Source organism: Fulmarus glacialis, unplaced genomic scaffold (assembly GCF_000690835.1).
Source record: "Fulmarus glacialis isolate BGI_N327 unplaced genomic scaffold, ASM69083v1 scaffold24320, whole genome shotgun sequence".
NCBI lineage: Eukaryota > Metazoa > Chordata > Aves > Procellariiformes > Procellariidae > Fulmarus > Fulmarus glacialis.
The window spans coordinates 644-18619 of NW_009187471.1; the positions used below are offsets into that span (position 1 = coordinate 644).

General features: G+C 40.2%; 1 protein-coding gene across 1 annotated transcript; it reads left to right on the forward strand.

Moving 5' to 3' along the window:
* Positions 1 to 575: 575 nt before the first annotated feature.
* Positions 576 to 17291, forward strand: DDX58 (DEAD (Asp-Glu-Ala-Asp) box polypeptide 58; the record flags this gene model as incomplete). Its single annotated transcript, XM_009575236.1, is given in 18 exon segments — positions 576 to 754; positions 2057 to 2207; positions 3966 to 4091; positions 4919 to 5032; positions 6028 to 6043; positions 6045 to 6179; positions 7063 to 7321; positions 8033 to 8195; positions 8616 to 8717; positions 10842 to 10999; positions 11317 to 11452; positions 11658 to 11659; positions 12353 to 12499; positions 13774 to 13857; positions 14535 to 14780; positions 15060 to 15203; positions 16970 to 17107; positions 17109 to 17291. Coding segments are annotated over 18 exon segments (2483 nt in total), but the record flags the coding sequence as incomplete, so codon positions are not given.
* Positions 17292 to 17976: the final 685 nt, after the last annotated feature.

Consider the following 17976-nt stretch of genomic DNA (forward strand, 5'->3'; position numbering starts at 1 on the left):
AGATTCTTGGTGATTTGTTAGATATCTCGAACCCCAAAATGTCATGCCATAAGGCACTTTTGTTTTCATTTACTCAGTATTAACTATGGATAGTTATAGTATCTCAGTGAGCAATTATTACAAAATTCTTATCACTTGGATGTAGCCCCCTTTCCCCTTAAAGCAAATACTAGGTCCAGAGCAACTTTTTACCAGCCTGTGAGAGTCCTAATTTCTGAATTGCAAAAATATCTTCTTTGAACATGTATTATGGCCTGCAGGGATCCAAGGATTGTTTGGATCAAAGGAACAGGGTTGCTATGGTTGCTTGAGTGATGTGAGCTGTGACATTGTGTAGCTCTTTTTTCTCTTTGCAAGTGTTACTGGTCTTTCGTATTATAGATACAAGTGCTGTTAAGGAAAACAGTCACTTAATCTATAAAAATTGTTTGTGGTTCACCTAGATTTTTGTCAGTTACAGGCCAAAGTAATTTTAATTTTTTCAGTGTGGCTGAGAAAGTGTTTTTTCAGCTTGTTCCTACCTATTCTAGCTGGAGATTGAATTCATAGTAACAATTTGTCTCTCTTTCTGAAAGGTTACACCGGACTGGCAGAAGCAATTGAAAACTGGAACTTCAGCAAACTGGAAAAACTGGAGTTGCACAGACAACTGTTGAAGCGGATAGAAGCAACAGTGCTAGAAGTTGATCCGATAGCACTCATGCCCTACATAAACTCATGCCTGATGGAAAGGGAATGTGATGAGATCCTGCAGGTACGGTTAATGGTAAAATCCTGGTATTTGCCTAGTTTTGCTGCAGAGTAGTGCTGGCTGCCTCACTTGCGGGATGAATTGGTCCCCGTCCATCAGGCTGCTCAGTGAGGAGGATGGCCAGCCACGGTCCTCTGGGGAGGGACTTTACTTTCTTCTGCTTAGAGGAGGCTTTGCTGTGTGGCTGCAGCTTCCCACAGCAGTGCTGTCTGCGACACCTGCACCTCTCATTCTTCCCCCCTCCGGCTCGGATGGGGTGGCTTTGGCATTGACAGTGCTCAGCTGTATGTCTTTGTGGAGTCCAGGCTCCCGTGAAGAGACCTCAGGGGCTCTGGAAGGTGCCACATTACAGTGAAATGAGTGCCTTGCTACGCCTTTGAAATAGACCCCTTTCTGGAGGGTTCACGCTGTGTTAATGCTCCTAAAAATACAGATGGAAGTAGGCAAAGTAGCATTTAGATGTTGCCTAAATTGATTCCTGCTTGACATCGGATTTACGTAGTCTATTACCTTAACTGTAGCAACCCCTAGAAACTTTGTGTGGCTCTTTGAGTTTTGTCAGCACCCAAAGGGATGGTCATAGGGTGAAATGAAACTTCTGGTCTGAAGTCATTAGCTAAATGCTGTGTCATGGAAGTCGACAACATTTTCATTGTCTTTGGATGTGAAGCCACTGTTACCCAGTTCTAGCTCAGTGTCATTATCGATGACTGTTAACAACTGATATTACCAATCACTCATCATTTACGTCGGGTTAATAATAAGTTATTGATGCTGTGTGAAGGAGTCTGTTAGGTGTTCTCACTCCTTATGACACCTGAGAAAGATTGTTTGCAGCTATTTTATTTTTAAAGCAGTATTTCTGTATGGAGATACGTAACATTTGGAAAGCTATTGCATCTGACCAAACGTCAGGCCTGCCATAAGTTTTGTACTTTTGCATTTTCCTATTCTGGAATGTTTGTCAATCCGTTTGGCCTCAGGTTTATGGCAGATATGGCTTATTACAAGGACCTCACCAGATGAAAATTCACAGAATAGCTCTGCGATGTTTCAAACCTTGTGAATATTTAAACAAATAGCCTACCTGTTGATGTAGTCCAGCTAAGTTTAGTGTACGCCTAGGCTGACAGAATTGAAGCAGTAGTGGGTAAATGACTGAATTTTATTGGAAACCTTTTATTCTGTGAGAAGGAAATGCAATTTTCAACTGAAAATCAAACAAAATAAATCAAAATACCAATCAAAGAACAGTGGTTTTGATCACTCAAAAGCTACAGCAACTTCTGTTTGTTGTATGTGCAGATTAGTGAATACAGAAGCAAAGCAGCTGGGATAACTAAACTCATTGAATGTCTCTGTCAATCGGATAAGGAAAACTGGCCAAAAAGCCTTAAGCTGGCACTAGATAATGCAGAATATTACAATGCAAGTGAACTGTGGGATATGAGAGACGGTAAACTGTGAAATGTTTTTATGATGCTCTTTTCCTATTCTTGTACCAGACAGTAATTTTTTTTTCAGGAGAATAAGGCTAATTTAAAAGGATACCACTAGACTGCATTGCTCATTGTTGTTTAAAAATAACCCCCCCTTTTTTTTTAATTAAAATGTCTTTTATATAAAATGAAATATAGGCACTAACCTACAAACTGTCAGAAATTATTTTTTGAGTATTTTTCCTCCCATATGATTATGAATAATGTCTTCTTTTGGTAAACAATTGGACAGTATACAAAGCTCTCACGGTACAAAACTAATAAAATGTTTATCTTCTTCCGTCCCATCCACTGTAATTCACCTTTTGCCATGTTTTTAATTGCTTGAGTTGTGATAGATGCAATGTTTTCTGATAAAATATGATTAGTAATTTGTTATTCTAGAAAGTGATACATCTCTGTGATCCACAGAGCGGATCATATACTTTTTTCTTTGAGAAATCGATAAGCAGCATTTATGAAGTGACTATGTTCATTTTTTGTAAAAACGCAGAATAATTTCCCTAGTAAGATTTTGCTTTTGTCATTGAATTTAACTTTTTCCACTGGAAAAATACCTATATGAGTACCCTGCAGCATGGGAGAATTTAGAGCAGAATACAGTATTTCACTACAAAATAATTAAGAAAGACAAGTGATTTTAGATAAACTGGATTGTATTTCTTTACATCTACATTTGCTTTCTCTGAAACCCTACGTGATTGTTTGAATTTTTTTAATTAGCAACTGGGACAAGCTACTTTTAAGTGGCTTCTTAAACAATATTTCTTATTTTGAAATTTTTTTTTTGCTTTAGTCAAATGTGTGTAATTTCTTATCTGGAGATTTAATTATTGTATGTATAAAAGTTATATATGTAGTTAATCAATTTATAAATAATTACATATATAAAATATATAAGAATAATGCTTTTATGTAGCTGATGGCTATACATATTATTTGGTTAACAGTTATAAGTTAAAGATATCGCTGTCTTTTGGGGCAGCTTCTTCTAACATCCAACTTAAAGCCAAAGTCAGCCTACTGAAGAAATGTAGTCCATGTTGGAAGCATTTTAATGCTAGCACTTAAGAAGAGTTGCTAGTAGAAGTTAATCACAGATACTGTGTGCTTTCAGGGACTGGATTAGGGTGTTAAAATGTGCTCTTTCTCCCGTTCCAAAAGCAGTGCTTTGAGATCATGTGTTCTGTTTGCAATGAGACTCTTCATGCAAAGCCCAGTGACAGTTCTTTGAGAAGGTAATAATTATGGGACCAAAGAAAATTTTAGCAAGCATCTTTGGAACCTCTCTTGATTATCATGTATGATAAACGATGGAGATAGTCTTACAATTTCCAGGTCCTTCCAAAAGGTGGGGGGAAAGGAGGAAAAAAGTCTTGAATTTACAAAGCTTCTTTGAACTCCCAAGTATTTTTCATGCTTATGGTTAATGTCCATGTTAAATCTGTAATCTTGTCACTAAACACAGAGGATATAACTTTCCTCCCAATCTATTATCTCCCTTGATTTTTAAGGGATAGATAAATGTGTGTTGAGTATGTGGGTCTTCTAAACCCAAGACTCTCATTGCTTGAAAGTGAGCCAGCCTTGGATGCAGCATCATTTTATGTAGTCTTTCCATGCTAGCAACCAACTCCTTCATTTTGTCATCCCAGCAAATACAACATTTTAAAATCAAAAGGATCAATAACATGCCTTTTTTTGTGATCGTACAGATAATGGCAAAGATGTTGATGGTGAAATGACAGATGCCTCTGAGAACAGCTTTGAAACCATGATGACGTTTTCTGAAGAAGCAGAATGTGATAATAATCTCAGTGAAAATCTCGGTTCAGCTTCAGGTAAGACTTAGCAATTTAAAACAGTTTATGGCTGGAATTCTCTATTTCCTTAGACTCCTGAAGGATGCAGGTGAGGTGTGCCACAAAGGAAGGTGCTGAGGAACTAGTACAAATCTCTGACTTGATTTAGCTGTCTTCTGTTTTAGTGTTTAAAGGATCTCATGTTGGGCATAGCACATGTTAGGGATTGCCCCTCATTTACATTTCTAGTGCAAAGTTGTTTTGTCAGCTGATTATCAAAAAGGTCTCCAAACACCAGACTGTTCTTGATGCATCTTTTCTCTGACACAACTAATTCACATGTGACCTGATACTAGCCAGTTTAGAGAGCTGAATGTGGCTGCAAAGGATCTGTGCAGTGGCTGTCATGTTTCACAGGGCAAATTTTGCTCCACCAGTGGTTTCTTGTTCCCTTTCCATAAGTGCAAACCCTCTGATGAGACTGCAATTTAAGAGTATTAACTTCAAAAGTCTGTAGAGCAGAAGGCTAAAAGGAATACTGTGAGTATATTTGGGGGAAAATAAGCCCTTGTGTTTTCTTTCTGAGTGGAAAAAGACCAGTTGAGGTGAGAGTTGTCAGCTAATACCTTGAAATGAGTTCATTTTAGGAAGCACAGTCAAGCAGTAAAAAAAGTATGCCATCAAACCTACACCTACTCAAAACTCGTCTGGTGTGTATGTCCTGTTAAAAGGCTTGTCTGTCAGAGAATGCTCTGTAGAATGCGAGGACTCTACCTCTGTCATTTTAGATAGCAACTGTATGGGGCATAATACATTTTATGCATTTCTGTTGCAACGCTCTTCACAAAAACATGGTTGTCTCCTAGAAGTGATTTATCAGTCTTCACCTGTTTATGAACCAAAGAAGGCTCGGAGCTACCAGACCGAACTTGCGCAGTCTGCTATCAGTGGGAAAAACACATTGATATGTACACCCACAGGTAAGAAAACACATGTTTCTTAGAAAAATTCTCTTGGCGGAGAGGGCTGTGAAGGATAGGGAAGGGTAAAGGTTGAGTCAAACCTTTCCAGCTGTTTATTTAAAAACAGTCTTCCTTGCAGGAGTAGATCCAGATCTAACCTGAAATTAATGACCAAGGGCAGCACAGAGACTGAGCAAGACAGATGTGTCTCTTGGCACTTCAGTGCTTATATTCGGATTTCCATGTTCTGACCTCTGCTTTCTCACTCCCCGGTGCGGATTTTTGAGTTAAAATCACTCACTGATCTCTGCAGATCTTTAAGAAATTTGGCTTGCAAGTTGAAGGAGAAATAGGATGAGTTGCCCTGAGACTCCCTTGTCTTCTGTACTGCAATGCCTACAACATCAAAACAGCACAGGGAACTTTAGCAGTACCTCAGGACTGAATTAAGAAGATTGAAGTTCAAAGCAAAAGAGAGATCAATCAGCTCTTTCTCTCCTGTGTTTTTCTTGTTGCTAGCCTGATTGTCCCCCAGGCCCTGGAGAGGCAGGTGGGGTAGCAGAAGCAGGGACACAGAAGAGCTGTGGGTGGCCTGCACAGCGAGCCTGAGTGCTGAAGGAAAAGAAATGTGAGAGGAGCAAGGCTGCATGGGGAAGGATGGAAGCTGAAAGTGCTTGATGCTTGTACCATAGTCTGATTTGATGTGGGAGCGCACTCTAAGAGCAGAATTAGACTCAGTGATTTCAAAGAACTCAAATAAAACTGCAAATGGATTTTCCTTCCCAGTGACTGCCACACGGTCTTTACAGACTGAGACTGCAAGAGAGAAAGGGATGATTACCAACCTGAGTAAGCAGCAAGCATGTGTTGAAATCTGTCCCCAGAGAGTCTGGAAGTGTTACAGCCCCCTTGTCAGCTCCCTGTTGTTACAGGGCATCCAGATGAGACAGGCTCCTGCTTACAAAGATGCCCTTTCATGGTAGTGCTTTACCTTTCATGTTCTTTGTTTAAAGGATCTGGAAAAACCTTTGGCACTCCTGGTTTGTGAACACCATTTCCAAAACATGCCTGCAGGACGAAACGTGAAAGTTGTCTGTCTTGCAGCTAAAGTGCCAGTGTATGAACAACAGAAAACTGTATTCAAGCAGCATTTTGAAAGAAGTGGGTAAGTGTAATTCTACCTGGTGGCTTCCTCCACAGAAAATAAACTGCCCTCTAGGTCAGCTGTAGCTAGGGCAAAATGTAATGGGTTTGCTGGTGACAAGAGCATTTGGTGTTAACATAAGGGTGAGGCCTAGTGGTAAGAATGGCAAGTTACCATGGTAGACTTTGTTGGGAGAGTCTGAAGTCTGCTTTTGGAGAGTTTAAGCAATGGTTGTGCAACATCTGTGGAAGTGGCCAAAGTATACCTATGCTTGCCTCTGGAAAAGGGTGAAGTGTGTTCTCTCTTGAGACTCCTTTCAGCCCTGCTTCCAAAGATGAGGAAGTTCCAGGTAGCAGTAGCATTCCTCTTACCATTCTCAAATGGCAGTCTCTTTCTTTTCCAAATGGAAGGACCCAAATTTCTTTGGTTTTTCAACTTCTAGTCTTCTTAGATGGGACTGAAAATTGCTTAGGGGCGTATTGACAACCTATAGCTTCTGATTTTGATCAGTATTACTCGACATCCACATATGAATCCTTACAGTTATGGGAAAATGAGGCTGCTGGACAGAAAACAGTCCTGTGCTGCCAGAGGTACACAGAAAAGGGACGAAGGGCAGGATCTCCAAATACAGCTTATGTGTGAACTGACAGATGCAGCTTAAATGTACAAAATCACCACCCCTCAAATCGAATATATTTTAGTTAATGGGAGTTGAAAATCCAGCTGTTTACCCTTAGCAGTTTTTTTCTCAGCTTCTGTGGGTCAAACTGCCAGCCCCAACAATTTGACATTTTGAATTTAGTCGCTACCTTTCAGGCTTGCTGAAAAGTCCATCCTTCTAGCTTTTTTTGCCCTGCAAGACATCCTTTTTCATACTCTATCTTTTGCCTCTTCTTCCTAGATACTCTGTTCAAGGAATTAGTGGTGAAACAGTTGCAAATGTCTCTGTAGAAAAGGTTATTCAGGACAGCGACATCATTGTGCTGACGCCCCAGACTCTTGTGAATAGCATCGAGGAAGGGATCCTTAGCTCCCTCTCCATCTTCACTCTGATGATATTTGATGAGTGCCACACTACAGGCAAGCACCCTTACAATGTGTTAATGACCAGATACCTGGAACAAAAATTTGACTCCTCTGCCTCAGGTAAGGCCCAGCCTGTCAGTGGTGGAAACATCAGAGAAAAGTATTTTGCAGAAGCAAAACCTAAAGTCTTGCCTTTTGTGTTAATCCAGTTCAAACTCCCATTTAATGGCTGCAAATTGAAACACTTGCATCTGTAACACTTTCTTCCCTCTTCTCGGACACCTCCAGACTGTTCTCCCATGTTACATCTTCCCTCCAGCTGCCAAGAAGGACTGATCAACCATGACAGAGACCGGAGTACTCGAGAGCAAACAAGATTGCTGGGCTGGGAAGAAAGCATGTGCCCAGAATTTAGTAATCTCCTTGTCACCTCTCTGTTGCTGTCTTCTGCAACAATAAAATGGGGCCACCACCTCCGCTGACGGGAGGTTTTGGTCCAGCTGAGAAGACATCTCATCTGAATGAATGTGGAGGACCCTTCTGGGAGTGGATTTGCTGTTTCTGTGTATGATGACCACTGGCAAATACAGCTGATTATGGATTTAAGTGGGTGGATAATTTATTTTCAGTTTGAATACTCTAAGCTTGAGTGCCTTGGAGAGGGCATGAATGGGGACAAGGTTTGACTCTCAAGATTTAGTCCTTGCACTCATGTTTACTTCAGCTGCCTGTTTTGTTTCCTTGTTTTTGAAGACAGTGACAACTTGGCAATTGGTAACAGTGTCTCCTGTTTTTTTTTGTTTGTGACAAAGGAGCAACCACTGCTCCTTTGTGTGTGTGCTCAGATTGTAGGTTTAACTGCTTCTGTTGCAGTTGGTAATGCCAAGAGCATCAAGGAAGCAATAGAGCACATCTGTACCCTCTGCTCCTACCTTGACATACAGGCCATATCCTCTGTCAGAGAGAACAAACAGGATCTGCAGAGATTTGGAAACAAGCCAGAAACATGTAAGCATGCTTCCTTTTTATTTTCCCATGAGATGCAAAGCACCGTAATTAAGGCAGCTATACAATTCTCCTTTGGTCAGGTGAAGTTAAAAGCTTAAAACTAAGCTGGAGTTTTGCTTCCTGCTGGCTTGAAGAATTTAAGCATGCACTTCACTGCCCCGCAGTAAGGCAAATTTTCTCTTTGCTGAGCTCCTCAATCTCTGGTTTTTATTTAGCAAGCCAGAAAAGCCAGTGCAGTTCTGCCAGTGAAGACTGAGGGCTTTTTCTTTCTGTGCAATTATAATGCTCATTAACAACAGACATTATTATGATTGCATAAAACATCATATGTAGCATTCTTCTTGACAAGAATTTGTTCTGCACTGCCCAGGGAAATGTTTCACTTATTCAGTCCACTGACTTCCTTTTCTTGTGTCTTAGATGTCAGATGGGTTAAAATGCGAGTTCAGAATCACTTTGCAGACATTATCTCAGGTCTGATGTCTGAGACAGAGGCATTGATGAGGAAGATTTACTCAGTGGGTAAGATACTGTAATATGCCTGTAACTGGGATTCAGTCTTTGATTAGATCAGTGTGAATCCTCATGGCTTCTAAAACAGTCACTCTTTTTCTACTTCCTTTTTCCTCCTTCCTTTTTACTTGCCTTTAACCAATATTTCCTAACTAAGAGATGACAGGTAGAAGAGTCAACTATTTTCCTGTTATACGTGATGGGTTTGATAATCATAAATATTTTTGCTTGGATTTCAACCTGTGTTTCCTGCAGCTAAGGATGGTGTGCTTTTGACACTGCCAAATAATTTTGAATGTTTAAAAAATCTGAAACGATACAGAAGGGCTTGCTTTCAAAATGCAATGAGCCAGATTTCATCAATGAGAGATACCTGTATGTTCTCATTTAAGTATTTCTCCAAATGCTTCATACGTAAATCTGTCTCTGTTAAGGAAAACAACAAGATTCTCAGTTATGGTGTTACTCTGAACGTTGTAATTTCTTCCTTTCAGTGAAAGTTTACTTTCATTCTTGCTGCTCTGATACTTCTTCTCATATTTTCTCTGGCCTTTCTGAGTTGCACTCAGAGTTATGTCTAGGCATGCCCTGGCCACCTTTTCTAGTCAGCATTTTATCCTCTTTACACCTCTGGGTACCCCTATTTCCACTGTTTATCAGGTCTCCATTATTTCCTGTTGAAAAGCATTTAAGATCATTTTACAGAGGAGGATCTGTGGAACATGAACACCACCAGAGAGAGGATATAGCTGCCTAAGAAAGGAAACACTTGTCTGTAGGGCTCCAGCCTCAGGAGCCACAATGGTGTGAAGGTTTGCAGAGAGGGAGATGCATGGCTGTGAGAAGAGGTAACAGGTCTCAGGAGACCTAATTCTGCAGCCCTGCAGAAATCAATTGATCTCTTCTGCTTTTGCAGGGTTCCTACATGGTGTCCAATAAGTGGCTATTATCAACAAATTTGAGATCTACAAGGGGGTACAGAGCAGAGACCCATGGATGGCTATGCTCAGGATCAGCCATGGTCTGTCCAGCTCTGAATTAAAAGATTTTGTCTGTGCTTAGACTGGCTTTTGCAAACGGACTAGGGTGCCTTAAGCCTGTTTACCTCAGTTTATACTTTCTAGATCCTTTTTTTCCCCTCCACTTTCCAGATATTGGAGAGTGAACTATATTCTAGGGCAGGAAGGAAGAATTAAAAAAAAACCACACCAAAACAAAAAAAACCCTCCCAACCAAAAAAAAATACCAACCCAAAACCCAAGAAACCCCAACAAAGAACAAATACAGTGGGAATTTCCAACTGCATGCTAAATTAAGCAAACACTTCTGAAGCTTATTTCTGCATCACAGTTCCTCTTGCATGAATGTAATTGGCTTCCCTTCTGTGGACCTTCTGATTACTGAAGTTTGTGAAGCACTCGGACAGTATGTATGTGACAAACAGCTACTGACTAGTTCTGCCTCGAGAACAGGCCCTTGGATAATATGCCTGTAAGTACCATGAACAGTTTAGCAAATGAAGACTTAACTATTGAGTGGCTGGTAATTCAAGGAGCGATGCACATGCAATGTCTTGAATACTGTAGCTGTTTTATAGGATAAGTGAGCTCTAGTTTTATTGCTAAAGACTCTGCAGATGTGTGTATGTACACAGATCCTCAGTTGAATTGTACTGGGTTAATTTTAGCCTAACATCTGGGTATACATTGAAACACCGGGAGTGAAGAAGACAGAGCCAGACTCTTCTCAGATGGTTCCCGAGGCAGGACAAAAGACAGTGGCAGGACAAAACAGAAATACTTAAACAAGAGGAAGAACTTCTTTGCTGTAAGGGTGGTCAAACACTAGAACAGGTTGCCCAGAAAAGTTGTGGAGTCTCCGTCCTTGGAAAATCCATTTGGACATGATCCTGAGGGACCGGCTCTAGGTGACCTTGCTTTGAGCAGAGGGTTGGACTAAAGACCTCCACAGGTGCCTTCCAGCCTCAGTGATTCTGTGATTGTTTCAAACAGTGTTCTTCTGCATAGGCTTTTTAGACCTAACATTCATGGAAAATGTGTTATCTTCTAGCTAACTGTTCTGGTTATTTGTTAGTCAAGATGAACAAATGTTTGTTTCCTCCTTCTTTACTAGATACTATCTCTCAAATCAACAAGAATGATTTTGGAACACAGAAATATGAACACTGGATAGTTGCCACTCAGAAGAAATGCAGACTGTTGCAACTGCCAGATAAGGAGAAGGAGAGCAGCATTTGGAAAGACCTTTTCATTTGCACTGAACACCTGCGGGTAAGTGTGTATTCTCTTTCCTTCCACACAGACATGGAGCCATCCTGTTCCTTCTGATACAGGTATGTTCACCTAGAAGCAGGTTTTGAACCTAATCATCTTCTTTGACACAGGCTAAAGCATAGTGTGTAAGAGTTGTGTCTTAAGATACTCACTGAGAACAGTATAGTGCAGAGGAGACTTTGTAATGCTTGTGTTATCGTGCAAATGGAAGAACAACACAAGTTTGTAATACTTCATCTAGCTAAACAAAATTTGCGTTCATCCCGTCCTATGGAAAATGAGACTTAAATGTGTATGTCTCTCTTTCTGAGCAGAAATTCAACGATGCTCTCATCATCAGTGAAGATGCCTGCATCGAAGATGCTTTAGCCTACCTAACTGAATTTTTCACAAATGTCAAAAATGGACCATATACAGAGTTAGAGAAGCAACTGACAGCCAGATTTCAAGGTATTTCACACAGCACCTGTGACAATTGCAGGGGAGAAGAGGCCTTATGGTAGGATGTGTTTTCTTCAGTGTAAGTGGGTTGTTTTTCCAGAAACTTTGCACTTTTCAGAGTATCTAGCATCCGTGTGGGTGCAGATGTAGCGTTAGGGTAGGCAGGGGGGAACTTACTTTCTGGAATCTCAAGCTTCTAGTGCAGGAACTAAAGAAGTAGTAGTAATTGTAGCTAGATGTTGTAGTAGGTTCTTACATGCCTGACTTGGAGGTAAGGCAGCGGTGTCCGTAAGGGTGTGCCCCACAAGTAGGGGGATGGTGTACAATCATGGATGCTGGCAGCATTAGACAAAGCAACATACACTGCTCAGTGCACTGCCTAGCCTCCTCCTGCCCAATGCTCCTAGATGAATCCCAAACTTCTGGGAAGAAGCAGGTGGCCCTTGTAGCCTTCTGATTAAAAGTTAGAGGTTGCACTGTTCTCTAACTTCTAATTTAGTAGCAGTGTGCTGTAAACCAGCCTCTGCGCCTGGTGTGTTGTACTGTTGACTGCAATTTTAAATCACTGGGCTGTCTGCCCTCCAGGGTCAGTTGTTTCCTAACACGAAATAGCACTGCCCTTTGCAAGAACTGAGTTTGTTTTGTTGCTGTCTTTTGATGCACAGTATGTCACAGAGGTTCTCCTGTCAGTTTGCTACAAAATGTGAGAGATTCAGAATTTTTTCTTCTGGGGATTTTGTTGCATTTAACCAATAGCTTTCTTTGCTTGCAGCTGAAAGAATGGTATAGAAAATAAAAATAGATGCTAAAGAGAATTTGGGTGGCATCTGAAAGTAGGTTTGGGTGAGAATTCTGTTTTCTGCATTAAAGAAGGTAAATTATTCAAGACACTGCTGTTTTCTTCCGGAGAAAGAACCAGAACTGACTGCCCTTTCAAAAGATGAATCAAATGACAATCCCAAGCTGGAAGAGCTTGCTTGCATCCTGGATGAAGCATACCGCTATTACCCACAGACTCGCACTCTTCTCTTTGCTAAGACGAGAGCCTTAGTAGCTGTAAGACATTTCTGTTTAAAGCTCCTAAAATGGGAAATGAGAAAACATAATGCCTCATCTATTACCCTTCCCATTTTGATCTGGAAATAGAAAAATACGCATGTATTTGACCTTCCTAAGAAAATACTTATCTTTCTGTATCTTCCTAAGTACTGATGCTCTGAGACAGGACGAGGTTTTTTTTTTTTTTTTCCTAAAAACAATACGGGGTGGTGTCCTTCATCACTTCTTCTTGCTACATGTCATAGTTGATCATTAAGCCGTCAGATTCTTACTTTAGGTCTGAAGTCAATTTTAACAAGATGTGTTACAAGGTTTTTGGCTTTAATGTGGCAGTGTTATAAACCAGCAGCTCTGCTCTATTACTGACTGCACATCAGGAGGTATTTATAGGTTTCCCGGAGAATTTGTATGGGCCCAAAGGAGGTCTGTGCCCTAGCATGTGTTCTTGATCAAGAAAAAGGAAAGACTTCATGGAACAGATGATCTCTGGACCCTTCTGATGCACTGGTCTATTTCATACTTGCCTAGGATCAAAGATCTAGGCTGGATGATCATCTTTCTTCCTTCCAATACCTTGTTCCCAGAAAAAGTTCATGCTTGAAGTGTGCTGCCAATCATTAGCTTCAGCTCTTAAACATTTACTGCAAGGTATCATAGTCTCTGGCTACTGTAAACAGATTTATCAGCTGAGAGTCCTAACCCCCATTTTATCCTTGGGTTTAGATATGCTGGACGAATTGCAAACCAGAAAAAAATTAAGGGCAGGCTAAAGTCTAAACTAACAACACAAACATCTGCTGGCAATTTTCCATTATAGATGTAAAAGCGTGTTGTAGCTTGGCTGAATTTTTTTCTTAGGCAAGAGCAGTTTGAAGATGCTACTTTCACTGTGTAGTGAGAAAGTGCAGTTTGTAAATAGCAACTCATTTCCTTTGGATCCAGAGGTGTAGTATTCAGTGATCTGTTGGTTTACAAGAGAAAAAGGCATACTTTTTAGCAGTGAAAGGCTGCTTGCTCTCTAGCCAGCCTTTAAGTTGCAGGGGTGGGAAAAGTGGAAATCTGTTGTGGCATGGTTGGATCTGGCATCATGGCTGTGACCTTTGCTTTCTCACCTATTAATAGATGTTCCCTCCTGACGCACAAGTTCCGCCTTCTTTTCTGCTTTTGGTTCTTGGAAGTATTGTCTTGGCACGCATGGGCAGGATCTACCTATCTATCCCAAACTAGCATTTCATCTGGACAGGGATCTAATTCCCTGATTTGCTTTCCAGGCTTTGAAGAAGTGGATAGAAGCAAACCCTCTACTTAACCACATACATCCAGGGGTGTTGACGGGTAGTAGAAGAACAGATCAGGTACGCAGGTTTGCACTGAGGAATAACAGTTGCTAGACCTATGGTGGCTATACTGCTAAAATTGTTCTACTCTTCCTGTGTTTATCTTCAGTGCTCTTAAGCAGAGGAAGGTCATGCAAGTTTGCGCTATGCTTTCTTCCATATCTAGAAGACCTTTAACCAATCCTAAGGAGATGCTTGCTTTTTCTGTCCAGAATCTTTGGTTAAAAGAGCAGTAACACTGTCAGTGACCCTTTGCTGCAGGATTCTTTTGCTAGTTCAGAAGAATTTTAGAAACTGTTCGCTATCATGCCTTCTGTATTGTCCCTGTTCCTTTTACATATCCTTCTCTTATTTTGTGTTTGGTGGCACAAAGACATTTTAAGGTAGAATTGAAGCTACAGCCGAAATGAATTATGCATGGCTTAAGAGTTAGCTTGGGCTTAAAATAACTAAGCTGTATGGGTCTCTCTAACAAAGATCAGCTAGGTGGTGTGTCTGAAATGGTGTTTCCCAGGATCACACTTCTTGTGGCACATCAATGGGAATTCCTGCTCAGTGGGTATAGAATGCAGCCAGCTGGATTTGCAAACTAAATATCATAAACTTTTCCAAATCAAAAGGACATGCTCATTTCTAATCACTTAAGTAAGAGCAAATGCAGGTGTCTTGCTCTTCAGTGTTTTTTCCTGACACAGTTTCTTGGTACTGTAGGTATGACCCTCCCAATGCAGAAGGGTGTACTGAATGCATTCAAAACCAACAAAGAAAGCAGACTGCTAATTGCTACATCTGTTGCTGACGAAGGCATTGGTATTTCTGAGTGCAACCTTGTTGAGCTCTATGAATACTTCGGTAATGTCACCAAAATGATCCAAGTCAGAGGTACAGAATTTCAGAGCTATTATTTTAGAAACCTGTTTTGGCCTAGAAATGGACATAAAGTGCTACTGAATGGCACTTTGGAAATACTATAGTAATATATGCATGTCTTGCTGTCATGTAATCTTATTCTAGCCTTGCATTCTTAACCTGACAAATGTACCATGTTCTTTCTTCGGTATGAGTTGCTAGAACAAGGAATGTTTTGTTTGTCTGCTTTTAAGTAATAGGTTCCTAGATGTTACATATCCTGAGTCATATTTAGACAGACTTTGGGGCTTCTCTTACTTTCATAATTATCTTGATTTTTGTTTATTTATTTATTATTTATTTTAAAGATACATGACCTGCAAATGAAGGAAAAGGTATTACGAGATTCCAGGAAGAAAGAAACAAGACCGAAGGTAGTGTAAGGGAAAAAAAACCTTCTGTGTGGAAAATGCAAAGCATATGCCTGCAGTACAGATGACATCAGAGTTATAAAGGTATGCCTCTGTATGGAAACCTACATCCATGAACATCAGGGAAGTCAGTGTTATTGAACTAACAGCATTGTATATCAGTGTGGAAAGTAGGCTATTTTGTGCAAACTGGAGCAGAAAAAAATTCTGAGTAAATCAGTAAACCACGGGACCAGTCATAACTACTTCTGCAGCATATTATGATTGTAGTTGATGATGTCCAAGGTGTGCAAATGTGTGATATGACAGGAATCAGTTCAGTTTTCCTGAACCCCCTTCTGTTAGAAATTGATGAATTTTGTGGAAAACCATGTGACCTTCACTGACATAACCTCCTAGTGTAACTGCAGGATATTTACTTCCCCAATTAGCATAAGATTGGAAGTCTTCCTGCAGTTGAGAGATTTCTCCCACCATTTCTGTTGACTGAAGATTATCTGTACAAAGTACTGAGATCAACTTACTCTTTAGCTCCTTGGCTTACGGGCCAGTTTTCTGTTTTGAAAGGCAAGGCAAACCTGGTTTTACAAGAGGAGCCCTTTAATTCTTCAATATTACTTTGTTTTCCATTCTTTAGGTAGTTCATATTACTTCTATGTATCTCATGGGGACATTTTTATTGTACTCTTTCTGAACTTGAAATATTTATCTGTAGGCCCAAGAAGCCAATACTCTACACATGGAAAGTGGTGATCATGAAAGAGAGCCTTTTCTGGGCACTTTGAGTCTTTCTAGTTCTGAAATTTGTTCTTTCGAAGCTGCTTCTATTTGTGCTGCTCTGAAAGGTGCAGTTGTGATATGATAAGGGGTTTCGGGCCACAGCTGAGCATTACAGAGTGCTTGCCTTCAGGCACCCCCCTTTTAAATCAAGAAAATCTTTTTTTTGTTTTTATGAGCTGTTTTTGGAATGTAGATGGAGTTCACTACTCCTCTGCACAGGGAAGGTTCGCAGGTGAGGAGTTGGGAATAGCTCAGCCTTGTGAAAACCTAGTTACTTTCTTTGACAAATAGCAAGGGATATCTAACATGCACCTCTTACTGTTACTCCATTTTGTGCTGCTGGCTTATCATCCATACCTGTGCAAATAGATCTGAGAGTTCAGAAAACTCTTCAAAAAGAGTTTTTGCTTAGTACTCTGCAAATGACCCCTCACAATATTTTAAATAATCCCTACAAACTGAGTCCTGTCGTAGTTCAGCCTATATATTTAATGGAAGTTGCATTTCCAGGAGGAACTAGCATTTTCAGACTCCAGCTCAAATTGTACATATGCTTTCAAATTGTTAATTTTTTAAAATCTTTGATTATATATGTCATAAACAACAACTGTTAACTCCTTTACCTTGGTAGGGTTACTTTTTCTACCACTCCAAAGTAATTGCATCACCCCTCATGGAAAGCTGGGGTCATACAGTTAAAATGAGTGGGAAGCAGGCATCTCTCAAGTTGTCTGTTGTCTGGATAACTCTGTTAGTTTTATGCACAAGGCTTAAATACTGCAGGCATGGTTTTCAGAGAAGCTAAGTAAGTTCAAATATGTATAAGCCAGTGACTAGTGATATATAATAATTTTGGTTTTGATAAGCTCAGGCCTGGGCCTTTCTAGTACCTGGTATTTAATGAATGGGGAGAAAAAGAGCAATGAGCCAAGGTGGCTGGAAGGTGAGCCTCCTGAATGACAGGAGGCACCTCACCAGAGGAATGGTATTTGTGAGGGGAAGAGGAATGTCAGGAAAAAATGAGGAATGGTGTTTCTACTATTAAGTGCTTCTGGCATGTATTGTTTCAGGAATGTCATCACATTGTCCTAGGAGATGCATTCAAGGAGCGTTACATAACAAAGCCTCACCAGAAATCAGTCCAGTTTGATTGTTTTGAGAAAAAAAGCAAGATGCATTGCCAAAATACTAATTGCCAGCATGAAGTAATCATAGTGAAGAATCATAGTGAAGTACAAGACATTTGATAATCTACCAGTGATCAAAATCAAAAGCTTTGTGGTAGAGAACGTTGAAACTGGGACACAAATGGATTTTCAGAAATGGAAAAATATTAATTTTTCTTTGAGGAATTTTGATGTTGAAGAAACGTCCAGAAACTCAGCATTTTAGTGTATGTACCACCCTACTGCACTAAGCTGAAATAGTGGATGATCTGTTTCAATCAATAAAAAAATTCTTGTTCTTTATGCTGTCTGATACGCTAGGCCCCTCATCAGCATCTGGCTAGATTAAAAAAGGCTAGTATGGCCATTAAAAAAAATTTGCTGTCATCTAATGAAATGTTTCACTAGAAGTTTTAATATAAGCATGGACAAACATGTGCCTAAGCATCTAGATCTTAATCCTTGCTACTATGAAGAAGTTGGTCTGAAAAAAACAAAATCAACTTGCATGACTAACTAAACATCTAATTTTAGGTGACAGGCCACAACTTCAAGCATTTCTGTGTGAACCAGAATCTTCTTTGATACCGGTAACTTCTGTTTGGATTGTACCTCCATGCAGACAACATGGCTTATGCATACGGACACTTTAAACACTACTTTAGCTACTTTTAAAGCTTTTTAAAAATTACTTTTAATGCTCTAGGCATTTTAGTATATAGAAAATAAAGAGAAAATGTCCAGTAACTTTTCTGTAAGGAAGAAGCTGCATCTTTTAAATACATCTTTAATAGAGAATGCTTCTGCAACAGTCTGAGAAAAGCAGTAGGGCTTCACAGAGCCCTCCTCGAGGAGGCATCTTCTGGATTAAAATGGTAGCACTTTTTTCTTCTATCACTGCACATTCATCA